This window comes from Gossypium hirsutum, chromosome D03 (assembly GCF_007990345.1).
Source record: "Gossypium hirsutum isolate 1008001.06 chromosome D03, Gossypium_hirsutum_v2.1, whole genome shotgun sequence".
In the NCBI taxonomy this organism is placed as follows: Eukaryota; Viridiplantae; Streptophyta; class Magnoliopsida; order Malvales; family Malvaceae; genus Gossypium; species Gossypium hirsutum.
Window position 1 is genome coordinate 53,012,896 of NC_053439.1, and position 25,156 is coordinate 53,038,051.

The 25,156-nt window shown below is 29.4% G+C and overlaps 2 protein-coding genes and 1 long non-coding RNA gene across 7 annotated transcripts; all 3 read right to left on the reverse strand.

Annotated features, from left to right (window-relative positions):
- Positions 1-7,917: 7,917 nt before the first annotated feature.
- Positions 7,918-8,849, reverse strand: LOC121215608 (uncharacterized). The gene is made up of 2 exons (XR_005911546.1): positions 8,577-8,849; positions 7,918-8,182 (listed from the first exon to the last, which is right to left on the reverse strand). It is a non-coding gene; the product is annotated as an uncharacterized lncRNA (long non-coding RNA).
- A 3,189-nt stretch (positions 8,850-12,038) lies between these two features.
- On the reverse strand, positions 12,039-13,545 carry LOC121215609 (L-lactate dehydrogenase B). The gene is made up of 2 exons (XM_041090547.1): positions 12,925-13,545; positions 12,039-12,572 (listed from the first exon to the last, which is right to left on the reverse strand). Exons 1-2 carry the CDS (start codon positions 13,531-13,533, stop codon positions 12,129-12,131), a joined length of 1,053 nt encoding a protein of 350 aa, XP_040946481.1. The 5' UTR covers positions 13,534-13,545; the 3' UTR covers positions 12,039-12,128.
- A 4,197-nt stretch (positions 13,546-17,742) lies between these two features.
- Positions 17,743-19,832, reverse strand: LOC121215610 (autophagy-related protein 8f). Of its 5 annotated transcripts, none has more exons than XM_041090549.1 (6): positions 19,683-19,832; positions 19,352-19,390; positions 19,201-19,256; positions 19,045-19,097; positions 18,097-18,215; positions 17,743-18,010 (listed from the first exon to the last, which is right to left on the reverse strand). In XM_041090549.1, the coding sequence occupies exons 2-6, from the start codon at positions 19,386-19,388 to the stop codon at positions 17,907-17,909; spliced, it is 369 nt and encodes a 122-aa protein (XP_040946483.1). In that variant the 5' UTR covers positions 19,389-19,390; positions 19,683-19,832; the 3' UTR covers positions 17,743-17,906. The 5 variants fall into 5 exon arrangements, with proteins under 5 accessions (XP_040946483.1, XP_040946482.1, XP_040946485.1 ...); XM_041090548.1 differs by having other exon boundaries at positions 19,352-19,393; positions 19,683-19,831; XM_041090551.1 differs by having other exon boundaries at positions 19,201-19,251; positions 19,683-19,812.
- Positions 19,833-25,156: the final 5,324 nt, after the last annotated feature.

Here is a 25,156-nt window from a genome sequence, read left to right on the forward strand (position 1 = left end):
ATCTAATAAACAAATCAACTAATAAAATCTTATTCTCTTTCATGCATATTCCCATGAAAACTTCTAAAAGTTGGAGTGATTCTCACTCTTAAAAAATACCAAAAAAGAAAAATTAAGTGTAATAGTAAAATATATTACATTCTTAAAATTATAATTCAAGTTTGAATTTTAAAGACGAGATTAATGAGATAAATATCCACAAACCTCGAAAGAAATATTTTCCATAGGTCATAAAATCAACAAAGAAGTCGATTCCATAAATGTGTCTCCTTGCTCTTCCCCTTTCGTTATTCTCCCCAATGAAGCATAAATGTTGAATGTATGACATTCCTCTTTAAATAGAAAAGATTAAAAAGGGTTTAGGAGAACAATGTAATTTCTGAGTATGAAAGATGGCATCATAAGCACTCCAAGTTGCATGAGTTATTATCCTTCCTATAAAACATGTCATTTTCCCTTCGTATCTTCTTGATTTCATTTGGTAATAATGCTTAATTGATTAATTGTGTGTTAGATGAGATGAAGCCCATTTCGGATGAAATGACAGCGAAACCCTAATTGATTGGCTATTATTCCATTTTTTAAAAATTGTAGGACCATGTGTACATCAATGATTGATAATTATATATACTTCCTCTAACATTGGGGAAGTTGAAATTTGGTAACCAAGGTTAGGAAACTAATTAAGGTCGGCTGAGGGGATTTTCTAATAGTTTTGTCTCCCTTCATTATTCGTGTCAAAGTCATATTATCTACAAATTTTAATTTTTTTTATTTGGATTTTAGATCAGTAATGGAAACTAATATTATTTATTAGTTTTAATCTTTGACAAAAAAAAGAATTAAATAAGTTGATGTGTTTGTTTTTCAAATTAATTAAATAATATATTTTTATAATTTTAAAATATATATTTACTAATTAAATAAGAATTTGTCTAATTTGTAATAAAAATCTATTAATTTTAAAAAATAATTGAGAGAATAAATTAACATTTTAAAAGTAGTGAAAAAAAGAGAGAGAAACAATCTATAGTAAAATATTAATTATTTTAATAAGATAACTTCTCACTCGAATATGAGTCAAAATTTCACCTATAAAAAATTATTTTTTTAATACTTCATTACCTTTAACATAACATTTCATAACGTAATAGTAAACTGCATTCACAGTTATGTAAATTTTATTAAAATCAAATAATAGTAAAACTATCAAATAATGATAACTAAAAATCTCAAACAATAATGAAAATGTTTTGGTAATGCACATATTTATAGTGTTAAATATTAATTTTAAGTGGTACATAACTGTAACACTAATTAAGTGAGAATTAATTTAAAATAATATGCGTAATTTATTATGGATCCAAGATCTAATTAAGTGATAATAACTATTACATTGAGAATAAAAAATTTTTTATTAATATTTATACATTTTTTTAAGAAAAAATAAATTTATCCATTATAGATTAGATTTCCAAATATTATCTTTTTATATATACAATATTAGTCTCACACATTTAATTTTTATTAATTGTAAAAAATTTATTTTAGATTTATTAATTATTTTCATATTTTAAATAAAATCATATTTATATTTATTTAATTAAAAAAATAGTTTTTATTATTTTTTATTATCCAAATATATTCAATGGTTTTATAGATTTATAGTTTTATTAATTAATAATATAATGTGATATTTTTTTAAGGAGAACTTTTAAAAGATATGATCAAATTAATTAATTCCACATTAATATACCATCATATTGATTAATATTTAATTAATAATGATTTTATTATTATCACATTATAAGACTAATAAATTATTATCCTAATGCCAATTTAGTAATATAATTAACAATAAAGGTTACTCTCGTCAATTCAAGAGTTCCTTCAAACCCGTGCTTTTATATATATATATATATTATAAATTAATAAAATGATATCATTTTATTTTGTTGTATATTAAAAATGGAAGACCTATCATGTTTTAAGGATCAGATTAGAGGTTGATCAAGTTATCGATTTTCGATTCAATTGTCGGTTCAATAATTACAAAATTCAAAAATAATTACGAAAAGAATCATAACATAAGAAAAAAGTTAATAAATAAAAATAAATAATAATAGAAACACTTATTTTTTAGATTATAAGAATGATATTAAATATTTAAATTAATTTAAATTTAATTCAACCAGTTTTTTTTATCCAATTCAACTAATTTTTTTATCAATTCAATCAGTTTTATGTCAATTCAATCTTCTTCCAATTTTTCAGACTAGTTTAGCCTATTATTATCTTCTTCATTTTTATCCGATTCAATCAACTAATCCGGTCAAAAACATTAATATCGATCACATAAACTTAAACAAATGAAGAAAAAAAGAATACTCATTTTCTCATTTAACTCAAAGCTTTAGGGACGGTCGTATTTGCAATCGTAGCTAAAGAAAGATCACCTACCACATTTCAAACACGTGCACCATTTGATTCCCATGCAGTATTTGGGGCCTATCAACATATTAATATGGTTCAATCCAAATCAAATTATAAAATCAAAATGAATATCGACGAAAACATGTTCGGTTTCACATCGTTTCCTACACCATCAAGGTATTTGGGTGGTGTTTGGTTGGATGGGTTGCTCAGTTCGGGCGGACCATTGTTAGAGACATGGACTTTTATTTCATCTTCAACGGATGCGACGGCAAGATTTCTCTAACTCTAAAATTGGGCATTTCAAAAGTTTCATTGATTTAAGGGGATGGGACTCAACAAAAGTGGTTGGGTTTTCTTTCGGTTTTACGTTTATTGTGGGTAGGAGGTAGTAAGTGTTATATTTTTCTTATTTAGGACTTTCTTTGATATTTTATTTGCAGCTGATGTCTTTATATGATACGTTACCGTTTTCATTAATAAATAATCCTAATTTTTATTAAAGAAAATATGACATTAATCTCATGTATTCATCTAGTTTATTTTATTTTATGATTTGATTTGGAATTTTGATGTTTGTTTAGAATTTTATGAAAATTTTATTTTTAAAATTTTTTAATTTCATTATTATAAGGAATTATTAGAATTTTAATTTTTTTATAGTTTTTAATGGATTCTGCATTTTTATATTTTAGAATTTAATATTATATATATATATATATATATAAATATTAGGAAGTTTTAGAATTTTATGAATATCTAATTTTTAAAGAATTTTCTTTAATTTTTAAATATATTTAGAACTTGTTGGAATTACCTTTTTTTTTGGTATTCAAAGAATTTATTAATAATGGGATGGATAAATAATTCATCCTTGTTAATAAATTAATGTAATTTTGTTTTGTTGTATATTGAAAACTAATTAACATAGATATCAATATATATATATTTACACGAAAAAACAAAAGACTCATTTTCTGATCTAACTCAGCTTTTTCTTTTTTCTTTTTTGTCTATGTGTTAATGTTGTATTATACTTTAATATATATAGGATGGTTTTTGGTTTTTTGGGACGGTCGTATTCTCAATCGTGGCTAAAGATAGATCAACTACCCGACACGTGACACGTTTGATTCCCATGCCTTACATTGACATTTGGTGACGGTTCCCCGTCTCTAAAAATCTATCAGTAAATCGTTCATTTAGCCTTAGGTCTTGACCAAAGAAAATGAAAGGAAACGACCAAAACTAGAAGTCATGAATAGACCAATTGGTCGGTTTTACTATTATTTTGGCAACCTAATAAAACCAACATAAATAATTTAAAGCTGATTTATTGTTTAAATTATATAATAAATAATATTATTATAATTATGTGCTAATTATATTTATAAATTAATATAAATACTAATATTTATCTTCGACTATTTTATATCTAAAACAATAAGATATTATTTATTTGTTTATGGGAGGATATCTGATATATTGCCAGTCAATAAATCTCATGCACTATTGATGAATAATAACATAATATATTATAATTAAATAAAATAAAAAATAATGTAGGGCTTAAAAAAATACTAATAACTTTATTTAAACATAACTAAATAATAATTAATTATAAATAAATGCTAAAACTCTAAAATCCTAAAACCTAAACTCGAGACCCTAGACCCTAAACCCTAAACCCTTAAACCCAAGATCCTAAAGCTAAGATTTATTAGTATTTGTTTATGTAATAGTTATGGTTAATATTTAATTATGTTTAAATAAAAATTATTAGTATTTATTTATAAGTCATCCATATCTTTTTTGTTTAATTTAATGATGATATATCATGTTATTATTCATTATGCACCGATAACGCATCAAATGTTATTCCTTTGTTTATTAGTTATAAATATATTAATGAACATCAACATATTAATTTAGGTAAAAGTACCATGAAGTCCCCTATACTAGGAGTCAAATTGCATATTGGCCTCTCTACTAAAAAATGGACAAATTAGTCCCTGTACGTTATATCAAAGAGTAAACTGGTCATTTCTATTAAAAATTTTATCCCTTCATATGGCATGTCACGTGTACCTCATGCTGACGTATAAATACTAACTTTTGGCTGTAGAAATGGATGATTTTTTTCACAAAAGGTTTAATTTGCTCTTTGATCTAATATACAATAATTAATTTGCCCATTTTTTTAGTAGAGGAACCAAAATGCAATCCGACTCTTGGTACAAGAGACTTCATAATACTTTTACCATTAATTAATATTCACAAACTATTCATTTGAGGTTTGCAAATATATTCATTTAAGTATAAAAGAAAAAGAAAATGTTGCAATTAATGGATAACAATCATATTAAATTAATGCATAATGTTTGCATTATTGGGGGATTCCAATTACATGCCACGTATGTACAACTATAAAGAATTCATTAATGGCCCAATTATAGTTGTTTAAAAACCTTCAAAATTGGAATACAATAAACCAATAATGTTCATCGATTTCTTACAAAAATATGGAAATAATAGAAGAGAGAGAGTGAACAGATCCAGATGTGAGAAATGGTTGGCTATTAAACCAAATTTTATTGAGCAAAATAATAAGAAATAGGGTTGCCCCACGCATCTGCCCATAGAAAACACAGGTAAGTGGTTTTGAATGATAAGCTATAAATATATAAAGCCTAATAAATGGATGGATGGATGGCACGAACTCTTATAAGTCAAACAATGTGATTATCAAATAAAATTGCTGACTTTAGGAAGTTAGATTATAACTTTATTGAGACATTTAGGATAACCAAAGATTTCATCGTCGACCACGCTTCAAAAAAGTATTTGGAACAAATAAGATGTCATCTCATATGTGGCTCATTATTGAATGTATTATGAGACCACATGCTAATCATTTAGATCTTCACAAGACCTTAGTGCTATCATAAAATTGTTTTTGGGTAAAATATTGAGATAATAGAGATTAAATTTAATGTTATAAACAGAGGTGAGGTAAGAAAATTTTTTGGGGTCGGAATTAAATTATATATTTTTATGATAATAAAAATATAGTTTTGTCATATATTTATAATTTTTGAAAAATTAAATTAAATTTTTATCATTTTTAGGGGGTTAAAGTGCAATTTTACTATTATTAATTTAAAATTTTATAAATTATAAAAAAACCTAAATGAAAGGTTTCTATTTTATGGGGTTAGGCCCTTAGTTTTGCCACTGTTATAATTATGGTGCTTTATGTTTGTTTTTTTAGAGCTTTTTGTGTTTTTTTCTTTATAAAAAATGATTTGGGTCCAAATAAAAATTGCTCAAAATGTTTAAAATTAAGTTTTAGGCATTTGAAATCTCAACTTTGTCCTTTTAAGGTTTGACCAAAAAATTTAAAATTTTGGCTCTTTTTCCAATTTCAATTTCAATTTTTTTCTCTCTCTAAGCCGAATTTTCCTCTCATATAAAAATTTCTCTCTATCTTTTTAAGCCTACAATTAATATTAATCACTTCCCAATAAAGCTAACCCTTTGTTATTGGCCAATGTGTTAGTGTGCGCCTCTTTTCTGCCATGCATGCGGCATTTTAGGCTATAACCTAAAAAGTTGTTCGATGATCCGCCATCCATCAGAGAAGCTATTCTAGGGAGAGTGGATCAGGGTAGTGGCTGCTGATAGCATTGATGAACGGATAAAAAATTATCCAACAAAAATAGGGGAAAGCTCTTTCAGTGTGGATGACTTGCGCACCATGACATTTGTGAAACTGAACATGGAAGATTGTGGAAAGGTAAAGATTTGAGTTATGATGATTTCTAGAAATTTGAAGGAAAAGAAATAGGGTGTAAGAAACATTGAATACAATGTGAAATTGAAATTAGATTCCAAGAAAATGCTGGAGAAATACATTTTTGAAACAAAACCCGGTGTTTAGAGCTTCCCACTTAAGTTGATTGAAGAAAATGCGTCGATGATCAACATAGTACTATTTAGGAACAATGGAGAAAGAAAAAGTAATTCAATTATTATTAAAGAGATAGAGGTCGTCATGAAAGGAAGGGCGAGATTGATGAAACAGTTTATCCAAATAAGGAAAGCAGCAACCTTGAAAGCTTGCTAGGAAAGGACTCAAGTAGAACATGAAATGGGCATCAGGAGACTCATGCATAACCCTTTCAGGAAAACTCTTAAAGAGCATGCCCTATGTTTAGTTTCTCATATCTCAAGAACCAAGCTTCGGATTGGACATGGATGCATCAATGTGAGAACTTACTGTTGTTTCTATGGAGTCCTTTTTCTTTTTTTTTTAATTTCAAATCATGATCTAATAATATAAACCTAAGAAATTTAAATTTTGCCTTTATATCATTTGTTAGGCTAATTGATGAGTGATGATAGATGATAATATTCTGTATCGGAATTTTCCTTATAACTCTTAATGTTACTATTATTATATTGATGTGTCAATTGAAGAGGAGCCTCCACTTTGATGTGTCTCAAGACATTGGCTTTAACGAAGGTGCAAAGGCAAGCATCGAGTTCAAGACCAACCAAACCCTTAATGAGGTTGCAACATGGCCTATGTGACTAACCAAGGGCAACATTTACATTCAATAGTAAGGCATAATGTCGGCATTTGGGTTGGTTGTGAGCATTGACCATTGATAAAAACAACAGGTTGATGGAGAGAAAGATCAGAGCAATTGTTGCTAAAGCCTTTGAAGCCATTTCTCACTCTCAAGAAAATTGTAACACATTGGAGAATTAAGAAAGGGTTGAGTGGTGCGAAATATGTTGAATGTACCAAGAGACTTTTATAGATGAGAGAAAGGAAATATTTGGGTTTCAAAAAGAAAGAAATTGAACGTGCATGGTTCACGTGGGCACATTGGAAGAGTGAAAAAGGGTTAATTAGTGAGTTTTTTTATTCTTAGTACAAATATTATGGAGTCACTCGTGTTAAAGAATCAAATTACTTTTTATTTTTTATTTAAAAAATGAGTAAATTAATTTTTACACCCTAGATCAAGAGTAAACTTGTCTTTTTGTTAAAAATTTCATTCATTTTTACTATTAAAAACAAGTGTAATTAACAGAATAAACAGTCATGCCACGTGCACCTCATTTTGATGCATATGGACCAATTTTTAAGAGTAGAAATAAATGAAATTTTTAACAGAATGGCCACTTTACTTTTTGATATAACATATAGAGACTAATTTACTCATTTTTTAGTAGAATGGACAAAATACAATCAAATTCCTAGACCTCCATAATACTTTTACCGTTACTTGTTAAATATATGTTATTTCTAGTTCCTTTTTTCGATTATTTCTCAAATTTTCCAATGTTTTGGACCCTATTAGAATCCCAATGAAAGATGTAAGAGCCCATTTTTGCCCGGGACCATACCAGTAAAACAAACCCAAAATTACAATGGCCCAAATGGCCCAATAAGAATTAAAACCTGAGCCCTAGTATTAAAACCAAAATATAAAATAAAATAAATAAAATGTTCAGTTCTTTTGTTACAATAGCAGGCCTAAATCCAAGTGGCCCAAACACTAGCCTAGCCCACTACACCCAGCCCAACAATTATACAACCCAACACCCAAAGAGGATCAGAAACCCTAGCGGCTTGCAGCAAGCTATCGCGCTGCAATCAGGCTCTGCCCTCTCACGTGCTTCTCCATGCGCTGCGCCGAGCCGCGCCACGTCACGTCACCGTACGACCTCCGTATACCTGCAAGAAGGACAAACAAACGAAAAAGGCAGAGAACGCAACAAAGAAGAGCAAAAATCGACAGCAAATCAGAGAAAAACTAGCAGAAAATAAGAAAATGTAAAAAATAGAGGGATTTTTGTTTTTCTTTTTCTTTTTCTCAGTTCGGCTATAAGGGAGGCCGATTGGAAATCTGTAAAAGGGGGGCATACAAGAAAACAGGGATATTGTATATAAAGAAAAATAATCAGGAAATATAGATAGAAAAGAATCAAAGAACAAAGTTTTTTTGAGTTTTGGAAGGTGATTCATTTTTTCTCCGCTTCTTTATTTTCTTTTGCTTCTCTCTTTTGTTCTTGTTTTTATTATTCACCGTATGAAAGAGTAATAGAAAGATGTTGAGAAACCAACTTACCTGGTGGCCAGTCCTCCATCGCTCCGTTGCAGTAGAAGTCGGATGGGGGATGGAGGCCCGAAACGGCGCATAGGAAAGGCATTTAGGGTTTGCAGATTTGTTAAATGGCTTAATGCCTAGGTTCTTAGGTTTTATGCATGCAAGGGAACGGCACCGTTTGAAGCCCGTTCTAATGGCTCCCAAAACGGTGCCATATTGAGCTTACCCAATGACCCGATCCAACAACGGCTAGATCCGCTCGTTTTGGTAGGGGGAGGGATAATTGCACTCCTGGTCCTCTCTCTTTTGTTCTGGGTTCAAATCGGTTCTTCTCTTTTTTTTAAATTTCACCCTTTAATTTGCTTTTTATTTTATTTTAGTCTGTCGCTGCGCACCGCTTGGGGGAAAGCGGATTATTTCCATTTGGGCCCCCTCATATTATGAGTGCGTTGCAAATTGGTCTCTGTTCTATTTTAATTCCATTTTTTTGGTTATTTTGTTTTTTTTTTTGCAATTCGTTTTTTTTAATTTTTTTTTAAATTTATTACTATATTATTTTTTATCATTTATTATTATTCCTATACTTATCCACGCATTTTTTTATATAGTATATATATACATATTTCTTTATATAATATATATATATTCTTAAACTTTTATAAATGCATGCATTTTACATACGTTTTTTTATTTTTTATGATTTTATCTTTTTTAATTTTTATATACTTTATATTATATATATATACTTATACATTTCTTTTATTTTGTAAATATATACATATCCATATACTTTTATATCTATTTTTTATATTATTTTATTCCTATAGTTTTTGCATTCATATATGTACATATATATATACATATTTTAATACATACATAATTCTTATATTTGTATATATTTTTTATGCTTTCATACTTTTCATAAATAAGTATATATATATGTATATATGTATGTACACTTATATTTTACAATACATATGCATTTTCCTTATTTTTGTACATATACATTTTTTATGAAACATACATGCATATTTTTGGAGATTATTATAAGTTCCTTGCTATACATGTTTTTTACATATGTATACTTGTATATGTGTGTTAAATATATGCAAACACATATTTTCAAATTTACTTGTATTTTGTGCTTGTATTTATATATTTTGTAAACACATATACATATACATTTTAAAATAAAATATTTGTATCATATTGATTCTTTGTTGCTCATTAGCTTATATTTAGCTTACAAATTTTTCTTTCGCGATATACATTGTCGTCCCATTTCGTTTTATTCGTCAAAAAGTTTATATTCGATTTAAATATTAAAGTCGTTTTCTCGAGATGAGGATTTTTCTAACAAATGAGAATAAAGGCAATATTTGGTGTTTAGGAATTTCAAGAGATTAAACCCTAACTTACTGGGTTTAATTTTTCGTTTGACCCAAATAACCAGATATCTTTCTCAAAATGCACAAGTTTCAAAAGTTAAAAGATAAGTTTAATTTTGAGGATTTAAAATGTTGCACTCTAACTCACTGAGTATGACAATTTATTTTTTTGAAATAAGTGAATATTATCACCCAATTCGTTTTATTCAAATTTTAATTTCAAAGGATCGTATTTTAAAATATTTTTAAATTTTCGGTACTAAGGCATTAAACAATTAATTCGGTACCAATTTTGGGCGTGCGAGGGTGCTAACCCTTCCTCGTGCGTAACCGACTCCCGAATCTATTTTCTCGAATTTTCGCAGACCAAATTCATTTTTTAACGGTGAACCGGTCACACCTTAATAAAAGATCGGTGGCAACTCCCATCTTTATTTTCAAAGTTGATCACCATTTTTTCAAAATAATAAAAATAGTTTCGACAAAAGAGATCGGATCATTGATCTGCATTCTAGATTTTATGGGATGTGGAACATGATATGATAAGAGCCCAACACTTCGAATTTTAAGAACCCAACAATGTTGTCAAGGTACATGTATTTAACTGAGAATAGCGGACAGTCGCATAAATGACTGTTAATATCTGCCAGATCCTATAGATTTTTAATTGAATTTTTTTTCAAACGTGAATGTGAGGTAGGACGGGTGGATTTTTTCTTTTAAACAATAGGCATAAAGTCGTTATGGTAATTGCTTGTTTCACTCCACTTCACCTTACTCCATTATATAAAATTATCATTTTATTCTTATATATATAACTATTAAAAAGTCAAAATGTAATAATATATTATAAAAAATTTCATATATTTTATATTTAAATATTATTTTCTAAAAAATTTTGTTTAAATCTTTACTTGATTTTGAAAATATTAAAAATAAATAGCAAAAATTAAATTGAAACAGATCAAAGTAAAGCGAGGATAGATGCATCCAACATCCATGGAGATGATAGTGGATTTTAAGATTATACATCCACAGGGGAGCAGGACGGATAGTGGAGCAAAGTGTACTAACTATGAAACAGTGGTGAATTTAACAACATCTACCTTCACCCTGTTTCATTCCCATCCCTAACCTCTGCTTTGGCAGATAATGAATGGGCAATTTATGGGCTGCATTTGGTGTTTTTTTAACTAATAACTATATATATTTACAACTCTTGAAACCATTTTGTTATAGTGGAAAGAGTTGTTGCACCATTATTTCCTAGTATATAAGATAAATAATATCATGTTAGCATGAAGTATATATAGATTACCATACATAACACAAGTTGTCACACTAAAATTATTTAAAATTAATGTTTTAACCAGTATTTTTATTTAAAAATAGTGATTTAACTCATTTTTAAAGATTAATTACTAAATTTATTTCAAAAAAAAATAAAGGCCAAATTGATAAAAATATAAAGATTAAAGATTAAAGATTAAATTTATCATTACACCTTTTCTTTTCCCACTTTTTATTCTCCTCCTACTAGAATTTTTAATTTATAAAGCACACCTTTTACATTTCAAATTGAGAAAATAAACATTCTAGTCAAAATAGTCATCTTTTGTATCTAATTTCACTCAAACTTACAACCCTCAAAAGTATACAACAATGTTGAATGGAAATATTTCATTAAACACCAACATTAACTAAACCATAAACCCAATCATCGAAAATTTAAGTTTAAAAGGTCCTTATATAAACTATAAAGGTACCAATACAACATTAAATTTGGTAAAACTACTATGAAAGTTTATGTACTAAAAGTTAAATTGTATTTTATTTTTTCTATTAAAAAAACAAATTAGTTTGTGTATGTTAAATCAAAAAGTAAATTAGTCCAATCTATTAAAAATTTTATCCATCTGCACTATTAAAAACTGACTTGGCTGATAGAATAATCAGATAATGACATATGACATGTCGAGTATACCGTATACTGATCACGTATAAGGACTAGTTTTTAACAATAAAAATAGATGAAATTTTTAACAAAATGTTATTATTTGATCTAACATATAAGGATTAATTTACCTATTTTTAAAGTAGAAACAGCAAAATACAATCCGACTCCTAATATAAAGGCTTCTACTGTACTTTTATTCATTAAAGTCTCCATAGTCTCCATCGTTCCTTAAAATCCCAACTGGTTTTGAACTTCAAGTATAGTCTCAGCCGATTTCCTAAGCTTTTCCACTTCTTCATCCGTCAAATGGATATTAGTGACACCCAAGACACCACCTCGACCGAGATGTGCCGGCAAGCTCAAAAAAACATCGCCGCCGTCGATGCCGTAAAACCCTTTTGCAAAGACTGAAACTGGGTGGATTTTTCTTTGGTCTCTAAGCAAGCTTCTAGCTAGATTAACCACCGAATAGCCAATTGCCCAAGATGTATAGCCTTTGAGATTGATCACTTCGTATGCACTGTCGATAACTTCTTTGTGAATGTTCTCAAGGGTTTGTTTCTCGTAGGCGATTTGTTGTTTCTCTAGGAAGCTTAAAACCGGTACTCCACCGATGCTAATGGTCGACCATAGTGCCACAGAGGTGTCTCCATGCTCTCCAACTATGTAGGCCTGCAAATATTTTCACAAGCATTTCGCATAGTTAGTAGTTTGTAATGATAGTAATCTCATATTACTGAAAAATATATGGTATAAAAACTTTAATTAATTATTTATTTATAACTTTGATAAGTGAGTTTGGTGTTTAGCCCATTAAATAGGTGGGCTTATTCGTTGGATTTATATATAAAATTAAAATATGTGCCCTTAATGTCGAGTTCGATCACAAAGACAATTCGTTTCGTTATTAATTGTTTCGAACCACTATCTAACAAACAACGCTTCAAAACTTATCTCCCAAAGCTTCCGCCATTTTCAACAAATACTGATGCATAAATTATAAGAAAATTAATACCAAACTGACCTGCACATCCTGAGCATTGACATTTAAATGATCGGCGATCAAGAACCGAAACCTCGACGAATCCAAGTTCGTACCCGAACCAATGACTCGGTTCGACGGAAATCCCGAAAGTTTCCACGATACATAAGTTAACAGATCCACCGGATTCGAAACAATCAACAAAATCGAATCCGGCGAGTGCTTCGCCAACGGAGGTATAATATCCGACAACAAAGCAACATTCCTCTGCAACAGATTCAACCTGGACTCACCAGGTTTTTGACGTGCTCCAGCCGTAACAATACACAGGTCCGACCCAACAGTCACGGAGTAATCAGCTGAAGCACTGATCTTAGTACGTGGGAGGAACGCAGCGGCGTGCTGCAGGTCAAGCATTTCCCCACGGAGCATATCGGGCTTAGCATCGACAAGGGCAAGTTCATCGGCTAAGTTCTGGGTGAGGATGGTTTGGGCTATTGCCATACCGACGTTTCCAACTCCAACGACGGAGATTTTGGTGTGGCGCTTAGTGGTAGACGGTGGGGCACCGTTTTGGATAGGCTTGAAAAAGGATTGAGCCAAGTCTAGACCACCTGGACCAAAAGAAGAAGATGAACCATTCATTTGCATTGTGAAATGAGAATTGGAAGTTAAATTTGAATTGTTTTGAATGATTCATTTGAGGGGGGATTTATAGCTGGTAAAAAACACGAGGGTTTGAACTTAGAAGAAGAAGAATGTCGTGTCATTGGGGTTTTTTTCAGTTAATTTCGACGGTCAACAATATCGTTTCTGGAAGACAACTTCTCCAAGTTTCCATAATTTTTTCCTTTTGGTAGATCCCAAGTTTCCATTTTTAGTGGCATGCTTTATTACACGTTCCAATTTTCTATAATATTAAAAATTAAGCGGTAAAGGGTTTTTTTTTTTTACTTTAATCTATATCAATCAGCTTTTCAGAGTTTATTTTCTTACTGAATTTATAAAATATGAAGAATTAGTCTCGTTTTAATTGATCTATTAAAAAAATTAAAAATATTAAAACAAAAACTAAAGATAAAACTTTTGTTTTGGTACCTCTTTATGTTTAAATTAAAGATTTAATTTAATTTTGTTTAAAGGTATAGTTGCTCACTCTAAACTCAAAATCTTGATTGATATTTGGTAGGATTTGGATAAAAACATCAAACTCACAAAATGAGTTTTGACAAAAAAAAATTAAGTTCATTTAAAATATAGATTAAACTTGAGTTTCAACATTTAAAATTTATGTCTGATCTGCCTGACTTTTGTTCTTTAATTATGTAATATATTATATTACATCTTGTATATTATTTCATTTATATTAAATCAATAATATATAATATATAAGGCATACATTAAAATTTTGTTATCAATATCTGAAATGGTAGTAAAAGAAATACATATTTAAATATTAATTTTTTTATGAAAAATAAAATATAATTTAATCTAATTTAATCATTCTACTTTGATAATGCAAACAAATTAACAGCTAAAATATCTAATAATATTAACAACTAACTAATCGTAGGAGGACCAAAAGAAACAATTTGACCAAAGTATAGGACTTTTGCAACATTAGAAGAAATTCCAGTCCTTGAATCACAATGTTGGAGCCCACTGGTTTGAGTTCTAAACAAGGAACATAAACAGCAATTGCATGGTAAGAAAATTCAAAATCCTTTCTTTTATTTAATCAAGCTTGTGGAAACCAAGATAGCTTTTATTTTCCCAAATTTTCAGCAAAGGAGAACTTTTCATCTGCCTCCAATTTCTACGACACAATTGTATTTGGTGGTTGAAGATCACAGCAAAGACCAAGTTTGCCCGACTGGTACTCTTTGCTGTGCTGGTTTCCCAAGTACATGAAAAACCAGGGGCTCTTTATGGCTGAGTTCAAATGTTTTACTAAATTAAACTTCAATATTTTTCAATGTTGCGATCGTTTATTTTATCTCTTAATCTATGTTCTATTTTTCGATGTGCAATGTGTTTTATCATTGTAAAACACATTTTTTAATAACAATATATTTTAATATCGACAATGATGTTTGAACCAGATCAAACTTATTGAATCAGGAATCGATCGAGCTATTGATCTGGAGAATGATACTGAACTAATTAGATTGAAAACCGATACAAGCTGATTAAATCGCTAAATTTTTTAATATTTTTTAATTAAACTGGTCGAACCGATGAATTGACAATCTGATTGATTCGACCATCAATTCAATTTTAAAAACATTGAATATCAGTTTTTCTAAATGTATATAATAAATTAAGTTGGCTCCCAACAATTTTTGAATTTCTTTTAGTATATACTAAATAAACTAAAATGAATTTTATGGTTTTAATTAACAACTTAATTATTTATAATAAATATAAGTCATAAACATGTTAATTTAAATTTATTTCTTTAAATATTAGCTGCTCATATAAGCTTAAACTTAGTTGATTGTCTCAACTCTCCAAGAAACTATCAAGGGATACACATGCCTTTGGGGCTTCAGCTTCTTCCTTTTTTTTTCAATTCATAGCATGTGAGTCATTCATCACATTTATAAATTTGAGTTTAGCTTCAACTTCATCTATATAAAAAGAAGATGCCCATGTTATGAATATATAAATATGATGAATGACCCCACATGCTATGAACTGAAAAAAGCCAAAAACTTAGATGTTTAGTCAATCTCCTCCTAAGTTTATTGTCTTCGTTTATCGATTAATGTAAGAGTATCCAATTAATCAACGGAATGGAACTCGAGAAGCTCACTTGAGAGTAAATTTATATCAAAATCATCTCCCTAGTTATCCATATTCACTAGAAAAGCATCTAAAGTGTTTCCTGTATTCTTGGTTTGCTCAATTTTCTTCTTGCATGGCTTGAGTATTCTCTAACTACGGACGCTCTATATTGTTTATCATATTACCTTTTTAACATTCAACTTAATGAGTAACCCGGTTAGGATATATTTAAAGGATTTACAAGTTGGAAAAAAGTTAATATTGAAAAGAATTGTGCTTTTCTTACTCACATTGGAGATGATCCTTGTTTATCATGCGACACCCTTAACCATAACCAGCAATAGTCTTGATCAAGCAATGCTACACTCAATGTCTGGAGACACCAAAAGTAGTTTTAATTCTTTTAAGATGTTCTGTACTGTTAATCAAAACTATTCCACTGATAGGAAACTAATAATTAATTATTAAGAACCAAAAATCTAAACCCAACGATCTTATCATCAATTATTAAGTTTGACTTTTGGTATCGATACCCTTACATAAGATATCAGTACCTTAAAAAAGAAGGTATTGATACAAAAATTAAGTAAAGAAACTTTGATCCCCTATTATCTAAATTTTGGCTACAATGTTTGGGGTATCAATACGTTGCCTATCTTACAAGAAAGCTTTCTCTAAAACGTTAGGGAGCACTCACTTACCTAAGGAAGACTTTATTATAATAATAATAATAATAATAAAAGTCCTATAATACCTTATGGCATGGAAGACACATATAATTATATAACTATATAGGTACAACATAAATATACTTATATATAACCATGCATACGGTATTTATACTCAAATCATATAACCATACACTGCGTGAATCAACCTCGAACATTTGCATGGGATCACGTGCTCATTCTTTATGCCAAAAGAAACATTACATCTTATGAGCATGAAGACTCCTACATTTACTCCTCAACTTACCAATTTTTATTTATTTCATTTCTACATTTTCTTTTATCCATGTTAATTTTGGATTTTGATAACTTTTTTTAGTTTTAGTTATATGTGATAATGTGAAATTCTAAAATTGTCACACTTCAGTGCTTAAAAATTTATAATATTTTTTAAAAAATAAATGGTGATGTGACACAATATTAAAGTGTCACATCACCACAAATATTAAAATTGAGAAAAACTATCAAATTTCAAAGCTAACGTGGGCCAAAAAAAATTCAATGACTAAATGTTATATTAAGACTTTTGATACTAGTAAAAAAAGTGAAACAGAAAGATACTTCGTTTGATTTTAAGAAACTATTAAAAAAGATTTCTTTGACTGAAAATTTTAAAAGTAATTTTTGGAATATGAAAATGTGAAAATTAGAAAATAATAATAGTAAGTTGTTTTTACCTTAAAAATAACAATTAATATTTTTACTAAAAATATTTTATAAAACAATAAAAAATTGAAAATAAAGATTTTTAACTTTAAATTAACTAACCTATTAAAAAACATTCCTTTTTAAATAGTTTTTAAATATCAAATCTATTACCCTAGTCTGAACTAGACCTAATCAAGAGTTAGGTCACCCACCCAAGCTCGAAGACTCGTCCGAGAAATGAGAACATTTGAGCAAAAATATAAAACTAAAAATCGGGCTTTGACAAAGAAATGAATTCAAGCAAGATTTTGTAATAAAATAAAAAAATATTTTTAAAAACCAAATAAAACATACTATGTCTTCTCTCATATTCTCAAAATTTAGTACTTAATAGTCAAGGGTGTTCACCGCCCCAAATGTGACCTAAGTTTGAATCTCATTAGTCATGTTTATTGTTCAGAGTTTGCGCTATTATTGTAATTCACCAAAAATAACAATAAAAACCTAAGTCCTTTATTTGGGCCCAAATTATGGGCTAAACTGGTAACAAAACTTTGTTGGGCTGGTTAAGCACAATGCCAAATCCATTGTTACATTCATACCCCATCAAGTAAAGTTAATCATTCTTTTGGTTGTGGGTTTAATTATAATCTACCAAGCTTAAGTGATAATAAGACCAAAGGGAAATTTTTAAACATAGTGCAGAAATCTTTTAAAAAGTTATATACAGCAAGCAACTGTACATCAGGTCTTTAAAACCACATTACCAGCACAAAGACTATAGAAATGGTGATGGTAGATAAAATGCAGTGGAATACGAGTAAAAACATAAAACGAATGTCCCGGTGAATCTACCAAAGACTACTCAGAACTCAGATCCCCGAACGTGTTCTCCCCACAGTAAGTAACGTAAAGAAATCCATCTTCGTCCTTCTTCTCTTCGTATATGGCAGACATAATGGCACCTTTAAAAAAAACCAAGAAACGGACTTCGCCCTTCTTTGGTTCGGCTAACAAGCAATGAAAGATTTATAAATTTCCATAGGATTACCAGTTGGTGGGAGGACATTTTCAACAAACATGAATATTGCTTTTTCTGCACTCAGTTTGATCCTTTTACGAATGACATATACAAATTGACCAACAGTTAAGTCGGCTGGGACAAGGTACCTGTCATCATTCAGTTTAGGACAGAGTGCTCGATGGAAAATAACAAGCAATTGCATGTCTCTATATGTCCTAAGCTTCCTAGGCAACTATTTGGTGTAAAACAATGAGAAATAGCTTTGATATATGTCCAAGGCAACTAATCAGTGTATGGAATTGGGGTTTCAAGAATGAAACGATGATTCCTTATGGAAAAATCAACAAATCGAAATAAATAAGCAATTGCATGACAGCATAAGCCCAAGGCATCTAATCGGTATACAGAAATGGGGTTTCAAGAATGAAAAGATGATTCCCAATGGAAAAATCAACAAACGGATACAAATTAGCAATTCCATGGTGGCATATGTCCAAGGCAACTAATTTCAAAAATGCAACGATAATTCCTTATGGAAAAAATCAACAAATGGAAATAAATAAGCAATTGCATGACGCCGCACATCCAAGGCAAACTAATTGGTATATGCAAATATGGTTTTTAAGAATGAAACAATGATTCCCAATGGAAAAATCAACAAATCGAAATGAATAAGCAATTGCATGACACGATATGTCCAAGGCAACTAATCGGTACACGGAAACAGGGACTAGCTTCAGCATTAACACAGAAACAATGATACCACAAAGAAGTATTAAACATCATCAGCATTATTGACATCATCAAACCTGTTCCAAACCATCAAATAATGACCCCTTTATCGTATTTCATTCTAACTACAGATGCCTATCAGCAATTCATCACAAACACTAAACCAGGTGAAGATACAATGCAAGAGATAAAGAACTATATAAAGGCAATGAAACCAAAATAATGGTGATTAGTGATGCTTACTTTTTCTTGTCAATGTTTGGTATATCACTTCTCTCTGCCTTCTCCACGATCACCTTAAAACACAACAAAAAATGTTATTCTTTTGTTTAACTCTTATAACTATATACAAAATCTATTGCAATACACAATATATGAAGGTAAAAGCTCAATCCTTACTGGTATTCTATCAGGGTATTTCTCCCTAATCCTAGCAGCCTCAGCCCGCCTCTTCTCTAAAGCCAAAGCCAAAAAGAAAATTCATTAACTTCAAAAATATTACCATAATTCACACTGATCTACCACAAAATAAAAGATTTACAGTACATACCAAGATCATGCTCTTGCTTGAAGTAACTCTTTGCCATTCCTACTAAAACAACCAACCAAAATTAAGTCAAAAACACTTCTTATTTAGTTCTTGATGAATTTCAAAGAATCAAAAAGCAATGATGGGGCCAAAGTCAAAAAAACACCGAACCCAAAACATCAAATTTGTTTTCCGATCAGAAAGTTGTTTCCTTTACACAAAAAATTTAAAGAGAAATTTATAACCAAAAAAAAAACAAATTAAAATAGAAACTATCCCTTTTGTTTTTTTAGGCCAAAAAACTATCCTTGGTAATCACCCACAAAAAAAAAAAGGATGGGTAAAGGCAAACCTTCAGAAGATGAACACAAAAAAGAAAGCTTTTTTTTGCAGATCAATGGAGGAAGAACAATCCTTCAAGGGCTTGAAAGCTCGTGGCTTTTGCTTCAAAAGATAAAATAAAATAATATCTGCAGCTTTTTAATTTATGGAGGTTGAAAAGATTAATCCTTTTAGACTTCTTAATGTGTACTAAATCATAGGTAATTAGTCCACGTGGGATGATTTCATTGGTTTTCATTTGTTTAGGGCTTAGCAAAACTTATCATGGTAGTTTACAAGCTATCATCCAACGGCTTATGATGATGATGATGATGATACGTGGCAAGTATGGGGTCAGGGTGGGGAGTCACAATGGATAATACGAATATGCCCGGATCTATAGATGAAACAGCTTTTTAATTGGATCTTACCCAAGTCTATTTTGACTCTTTTGACCCCATAATTCTAAAAGAAATTTAAGGAAAATTAATATATTTTTTTAACTAAAATGTTTCAATCCGTGAGTGTAATACAATTTCAGAATGTCATGTTATTATGATTTTTATGAAATTTAAAATTGGACAACATAAATACAGTAATCAAAGTGGATATAGTTACTAAGTCAAATGACTAAGAATTACATTAACTCTATGATTATTTTTTATTTGATCTTAGACTTGTCAATTCCGATTAAAATATGAAAACTTAATTCAATAAGTTTAAATTTAGATTCAATTTAATTTGGTTGGATTACAAAAAGTTAATAGTTTAAACTTGTTCAACTTGAATTTGAGTTGACCCTAAGTAAGAATTGACTTGAATTTGAAATGATTCGTGGTTGAAATAATCTAAATCTAATATTAATCGAACAAGCAACCTGGAATTTCTTGAAATTGAATTGACCAAAACCTAAAATGATTTGAATCCATAATAACTCAAGTACAAAAAACTCGAGCCTCAAATTTGAATAAACTAGACCCAAAACAATCTAAACTCGAAATGGCCTATACTTGAAATGACTAGAACTTGAAATAACCCAAACCCGAAATTAACCTAAACTAAAATGGCTTAGAAATTTTAAAACCTAAATTTCCTCAATCCTTGTTACCTAATGCAAAACCAATTAACCTTGTCCAATTGGCATGTCTTAAATTTTATGTATTTTTATCATGTTTTGCTTACTAAGCGACTATTATTTTAGTTGGCATCAACATTGTTACAAATTTTTAAATGTTGCAGGTTCCGCCTAATATGGAGTTTGGGGATTAAAAGGTAATTTACAAAATGTATTAAAAATATTTCATCATATTTTACTTATTAATATTTCAGATTTAAGAAAATAATATATTTTGATTATTTTTAGATTAAAATATGTTGTCAACCTCAATAATTTGACAAAGTTTGAGACATAGTCCTTATACCTAAAAATTAAATCTTTTTATTTTTTTTTTTTTTTTTTTTGTAATGGACATATCTCTTTTATCATTCACAGCATTATTTGAACAGAGTAAAAGTTATTCTCTTATATTGTGCAAGGACTTAGTGGTTTTGTTGGTTCTCTTAGTGTGTTTTACAATTTCTTGAACTATTTTTTTGTTGGCAAAGTAGTATTCTTACAACCAAGTTTAGTTTTTTTGTTATCTCTCAATAAGGTGGTATAAGAAAACTTCAATACATCATGATCTATCCAAATCTCATAAAAACAATTACCTTGCTTGATTCAATCTCTTCTCCAATAATAAACACAAGATTGTTTGTATAAAATCTTCAAAATGATGTAAGAAATAACTAAGATATTTTAGTCAAACATGCCAACATATAAGGCAAAGTTATGATTTAAGCAATGTCAGACACCAATAGGCACTACTCCTTGTCACTCTTCATAAATTGCCTCAATAATCTCCCCTTTTAGAGTTTTTGACCGAATGCCATATAACCAATCAAGCAAGGAATGTAACATGAGCATCATCAACATCAAGTTCCAACTCCCCCTCAAACTCAACTTATTCTCCCTTTTTTGGACAAAAATCCAAAGGAACTTTGGGCAATTACAACTGAAGAAACATCTCCATAAGCTGAATTTTTATCAACAACACAAAGTAATACAATATAGGCATCATCATGAAGAAACAGAATCAACAGCAAAAGGCATGGCAAAGAAGAAACTCTCCCTTAGTTGTAGCATCAACATACTCTCACTTAGTAGTAGCATGAATACACTCCCCCTCAATAAGATATTTTAGCAAGGGGTGCAATGGATGCTAACTCATCAACAACTTTGTAGGTGGGAGTTGTAACTCGTGGAACAATAAGGTTCTTTACAACGGGATCTTGAAGGAGTAGAAATATCTTCATGCAAATTTTTAAAAGTTGTTGCATTAGTTACCACTTAACTAATCATGCCAACACTAAAGAACTATTTATCTCTTTCTCATGTGTCAATCATGTAAGTGTAACGTATTTTTGTGAAGAATATTTATAATCTATCATGCAAATACACGAGTATCTCAAGCCATTTTCATCAATAGTTTTAAAGTAAAATATTTATCTTCTAGACTAAAAAAATAAAACAATATTATGTTCAACGAGATTGTACATCACAAAGAGATGTAATATTAACTCTTGAAGAATTTTCATAATGACATGTATTATTCGCTCTTTAAGAACCTATTATCAGAATATAACTTTATTATATAACCTCAATGAATGCTTAATTTATTTTAAACAATATACACTTTTGCACATCTTTTCAACATAAATGATAAAAGGATTTAGATCCTCAAAATCTTTATTTATTTGTATAAAAGAAATGTGCAAGGAATAAGTATAAATATAGCACTTATTTTGATTAAAAAATATAGCACTTACTAAATGTAACACAAAATAAATTCATATTACTTATCAATCATTTTAACAAGTACCTTTTTAGATTAACACTTTTATATCCTATAGCAAAAAATTACAGAATATTATAAGATCACCAAAAAAAGATTAAATTAACTTTGCAACTATGGAGGTTTGAACATAAATCTTCGTAAATGTCCCCCTATTATAGTATAATTTTAGCTCAAATTTCATTATAATGTATTGTGAATCATCTCTATTTTATGAATAAGAATTTGCAAAATTTAATATTTTAGACATACTACGAGTACATACATGATGCATTTATAATTTTCATTAACATCGTTCTTTCTTTTGTATCTTTACACTTTTCCACTACTAGAAGAATTATAATGTCAATATTACATTTTGACAATTGATCATTTTATTGTCATTCTTTTTACTTTATAATTTATATCCACATATAAATATTATTATGACATTTAATTTTGAAAATGTCTATATTAATGTATAGTCTAGAATGTCATTTACTCGACAAAAGAATATAATTTCCATACAATTTTATGCAATATTTGTTTTAAAAAATATGCAAGTAATTATAAACAAAATAATAATAAGTGCAATATTAATGAATTACAATTATCATAATAAATAAAATAGAAATAAAAGATTAGAGTGTACTTTGCATAAACATTAGCTCGTTTGCTTGAGTGGTTAAGGGGGTAGACTTAAGAATTGTTGCACATAAGTGCGCGTGAGTTTGAACCTCATAGCCAGCATTGTAGAAGGATTTTTTTTTATGTGCAAGATTAAATTTGTAGGAACTAAAATTATTGTAAATAATACTAATTCATTGTGCAAAAATTGGGTGCATAGGTGTGTTGCAAATTTTTATTATTTGGGAGTTCGAACCTCCCAACCAACATTTTAAAAGAATTTTTTTTGATTATGTGTAGGATAGATTTGTAGGAAGGAACTAAAATTGTTGTAAATAAACTAGACTTGAATAGAGCGGTGGTTAAAGCTCTTGTCAAATACCTATTTGGCACGAGCTTGAATTGTGTTATCCCCATCCCTTACCCTTAATATTGTATTGAAAAAAAAATTGTCATTAATAATACTAATTCAACATGTAGAAATTGAGTTTTGTGTGCATAGGTGTTATTTTATAATAGTTGTAATTTTTTATTATGTGTAAATTATGCATAGTAGTTATTTTGTTAGACTTGTGATTTTTTATTATTTATGAATTTGTTTGAGATAGGTTGGGTATGGACGCTTGAGATCAATCTTAAAAAATCTCATACTATTTTTTTTTCTTTTTGCACGAGTAACTTTTGAAGCTTTTTTCTTAGTGATATAAATTTAAGAAGAAGTCTCATAAGCAATTATTGTATATACACCATAAAAATGATGGAAATGGCAACGAAAGTGGTGGAATGATTCACAACATTGTGTTTCCTCATGGTAAAAGGTTAACAGGTACGTAATTTCCATTACTAGTTCTATTCATGTCAAGAAAGGTCGCAACATCATAATTATTCCTATCTCTATTCCTATATTGAACTTGTGAAAGTATAAAAGAGGACACAAGCATTTGTATTATCTTATTATTATTCTCTTTTATATTTTATGTTCTCTCTTTAAAGGCTTTGATCATGTTCATCAATTTTTGAATGAAAGTTGGAATTGAAGTGTTATGTGTAACACCTCTATACCCAACCCGACTATCGGATCAAGTATAGGAATGCTACATTAAATATAATAGTATTAATCAATCATGGTTTAATAAGCGGAACCTCTTTTATAACTTATTTGTATCTTATAAACTCATTGAATTAACCATTACCAATGTCAAGGAGGAGTCCGATAAGTTTCTTAAACATTTTTGCTTTTAGATTAGTGTTTTATAGTAAAATAAAGGCTATTGTGAAAAACAAGGGACATCGTCGTCTGCCCAGGTCGTGTGGAGGACATGGCTATGTGCCTAGGCCGTGTAGGTTTTAGAAACTGTGTGGCTCCAAAATTCACTAACTTCTAGTATTCACACAGCCGTGTGGCTGGCACATGCGGGTCACATAGCCATATGGCTAGACCGTGTGGATTTTCGCAAACCATATGGTTTGAAATTTAGGGGATAAATTGCCAGTTTAATCCAAATTTTACTTAAACCTTCACTTGTTCAATATATCATTTTAAGACACATTAATTCCCATTTAAAACATAAAAATATATTATCCAATCTCAATTTCTCATAATCAAGCATGATACTCATAACTTATGATTTTCTTATAAACTTTAAACAGGTACCAAGCTTTACACTTAGATCCCTCAGCTTTTCATTTACTAACATAACACTCACCTAGGTACATGTCATTTACCGAAGCAAAATAGAGAGTAATTTTACTCTTTTCCTCAGATTTGTTGATGTGATGAGATGAGATGAAATGCTACAATCCTTAGAACTCTTTTACTTCTCTTCACCTACGCATATAAAACATGCGTTAAGATATTACTAGCTTAGTAAGTACAACTAAAATTTTTAATTATATTTTACTTAACATATAATCCCAACTTATTCAATCATCACTTCCATACATTTATTCAAAGTATGTTACCTATTCATGGCCTTTAATTGATTTATTCTTTAAACACATCATT

Coding starts and splice junctions, on each gene's coding strand:
- LOC121215610 (XM_041090549.1), bottom strand. CDS start 19,388: ATGGCAAAGAGTTACTTCAAGCAAGAGCATGATCTTG. Junction 19,257..19,351: donor CAAGCAAGAGCATGATCTTG/GTATGTACTGTA, acceptor CTTTGGCTTTAG/AGAAGAGGCGGGCTGAGGCT. Junction 18,011..18,096: donor AAATGTCCTCCCACCAACTG/GTAATCCTATGG, acceptor TTTTTTTTAAAG/GTGCCATTATGTCTGCCATA.
- LOC121215609 (XM_041090547.1), bottom strand. CDS start 13,533: ATGCAAATGAATGGTTCATCTTCTTCTTTTGGTCCAGGTGGTCTAGAC. Junction 12,573..12,924: donor TCAATGCTCAGGATGTGCAG/GTCAGTTTGGTA, acceptor AAATATTTGCAG/GCCTACATAGTTGGAGAGCA.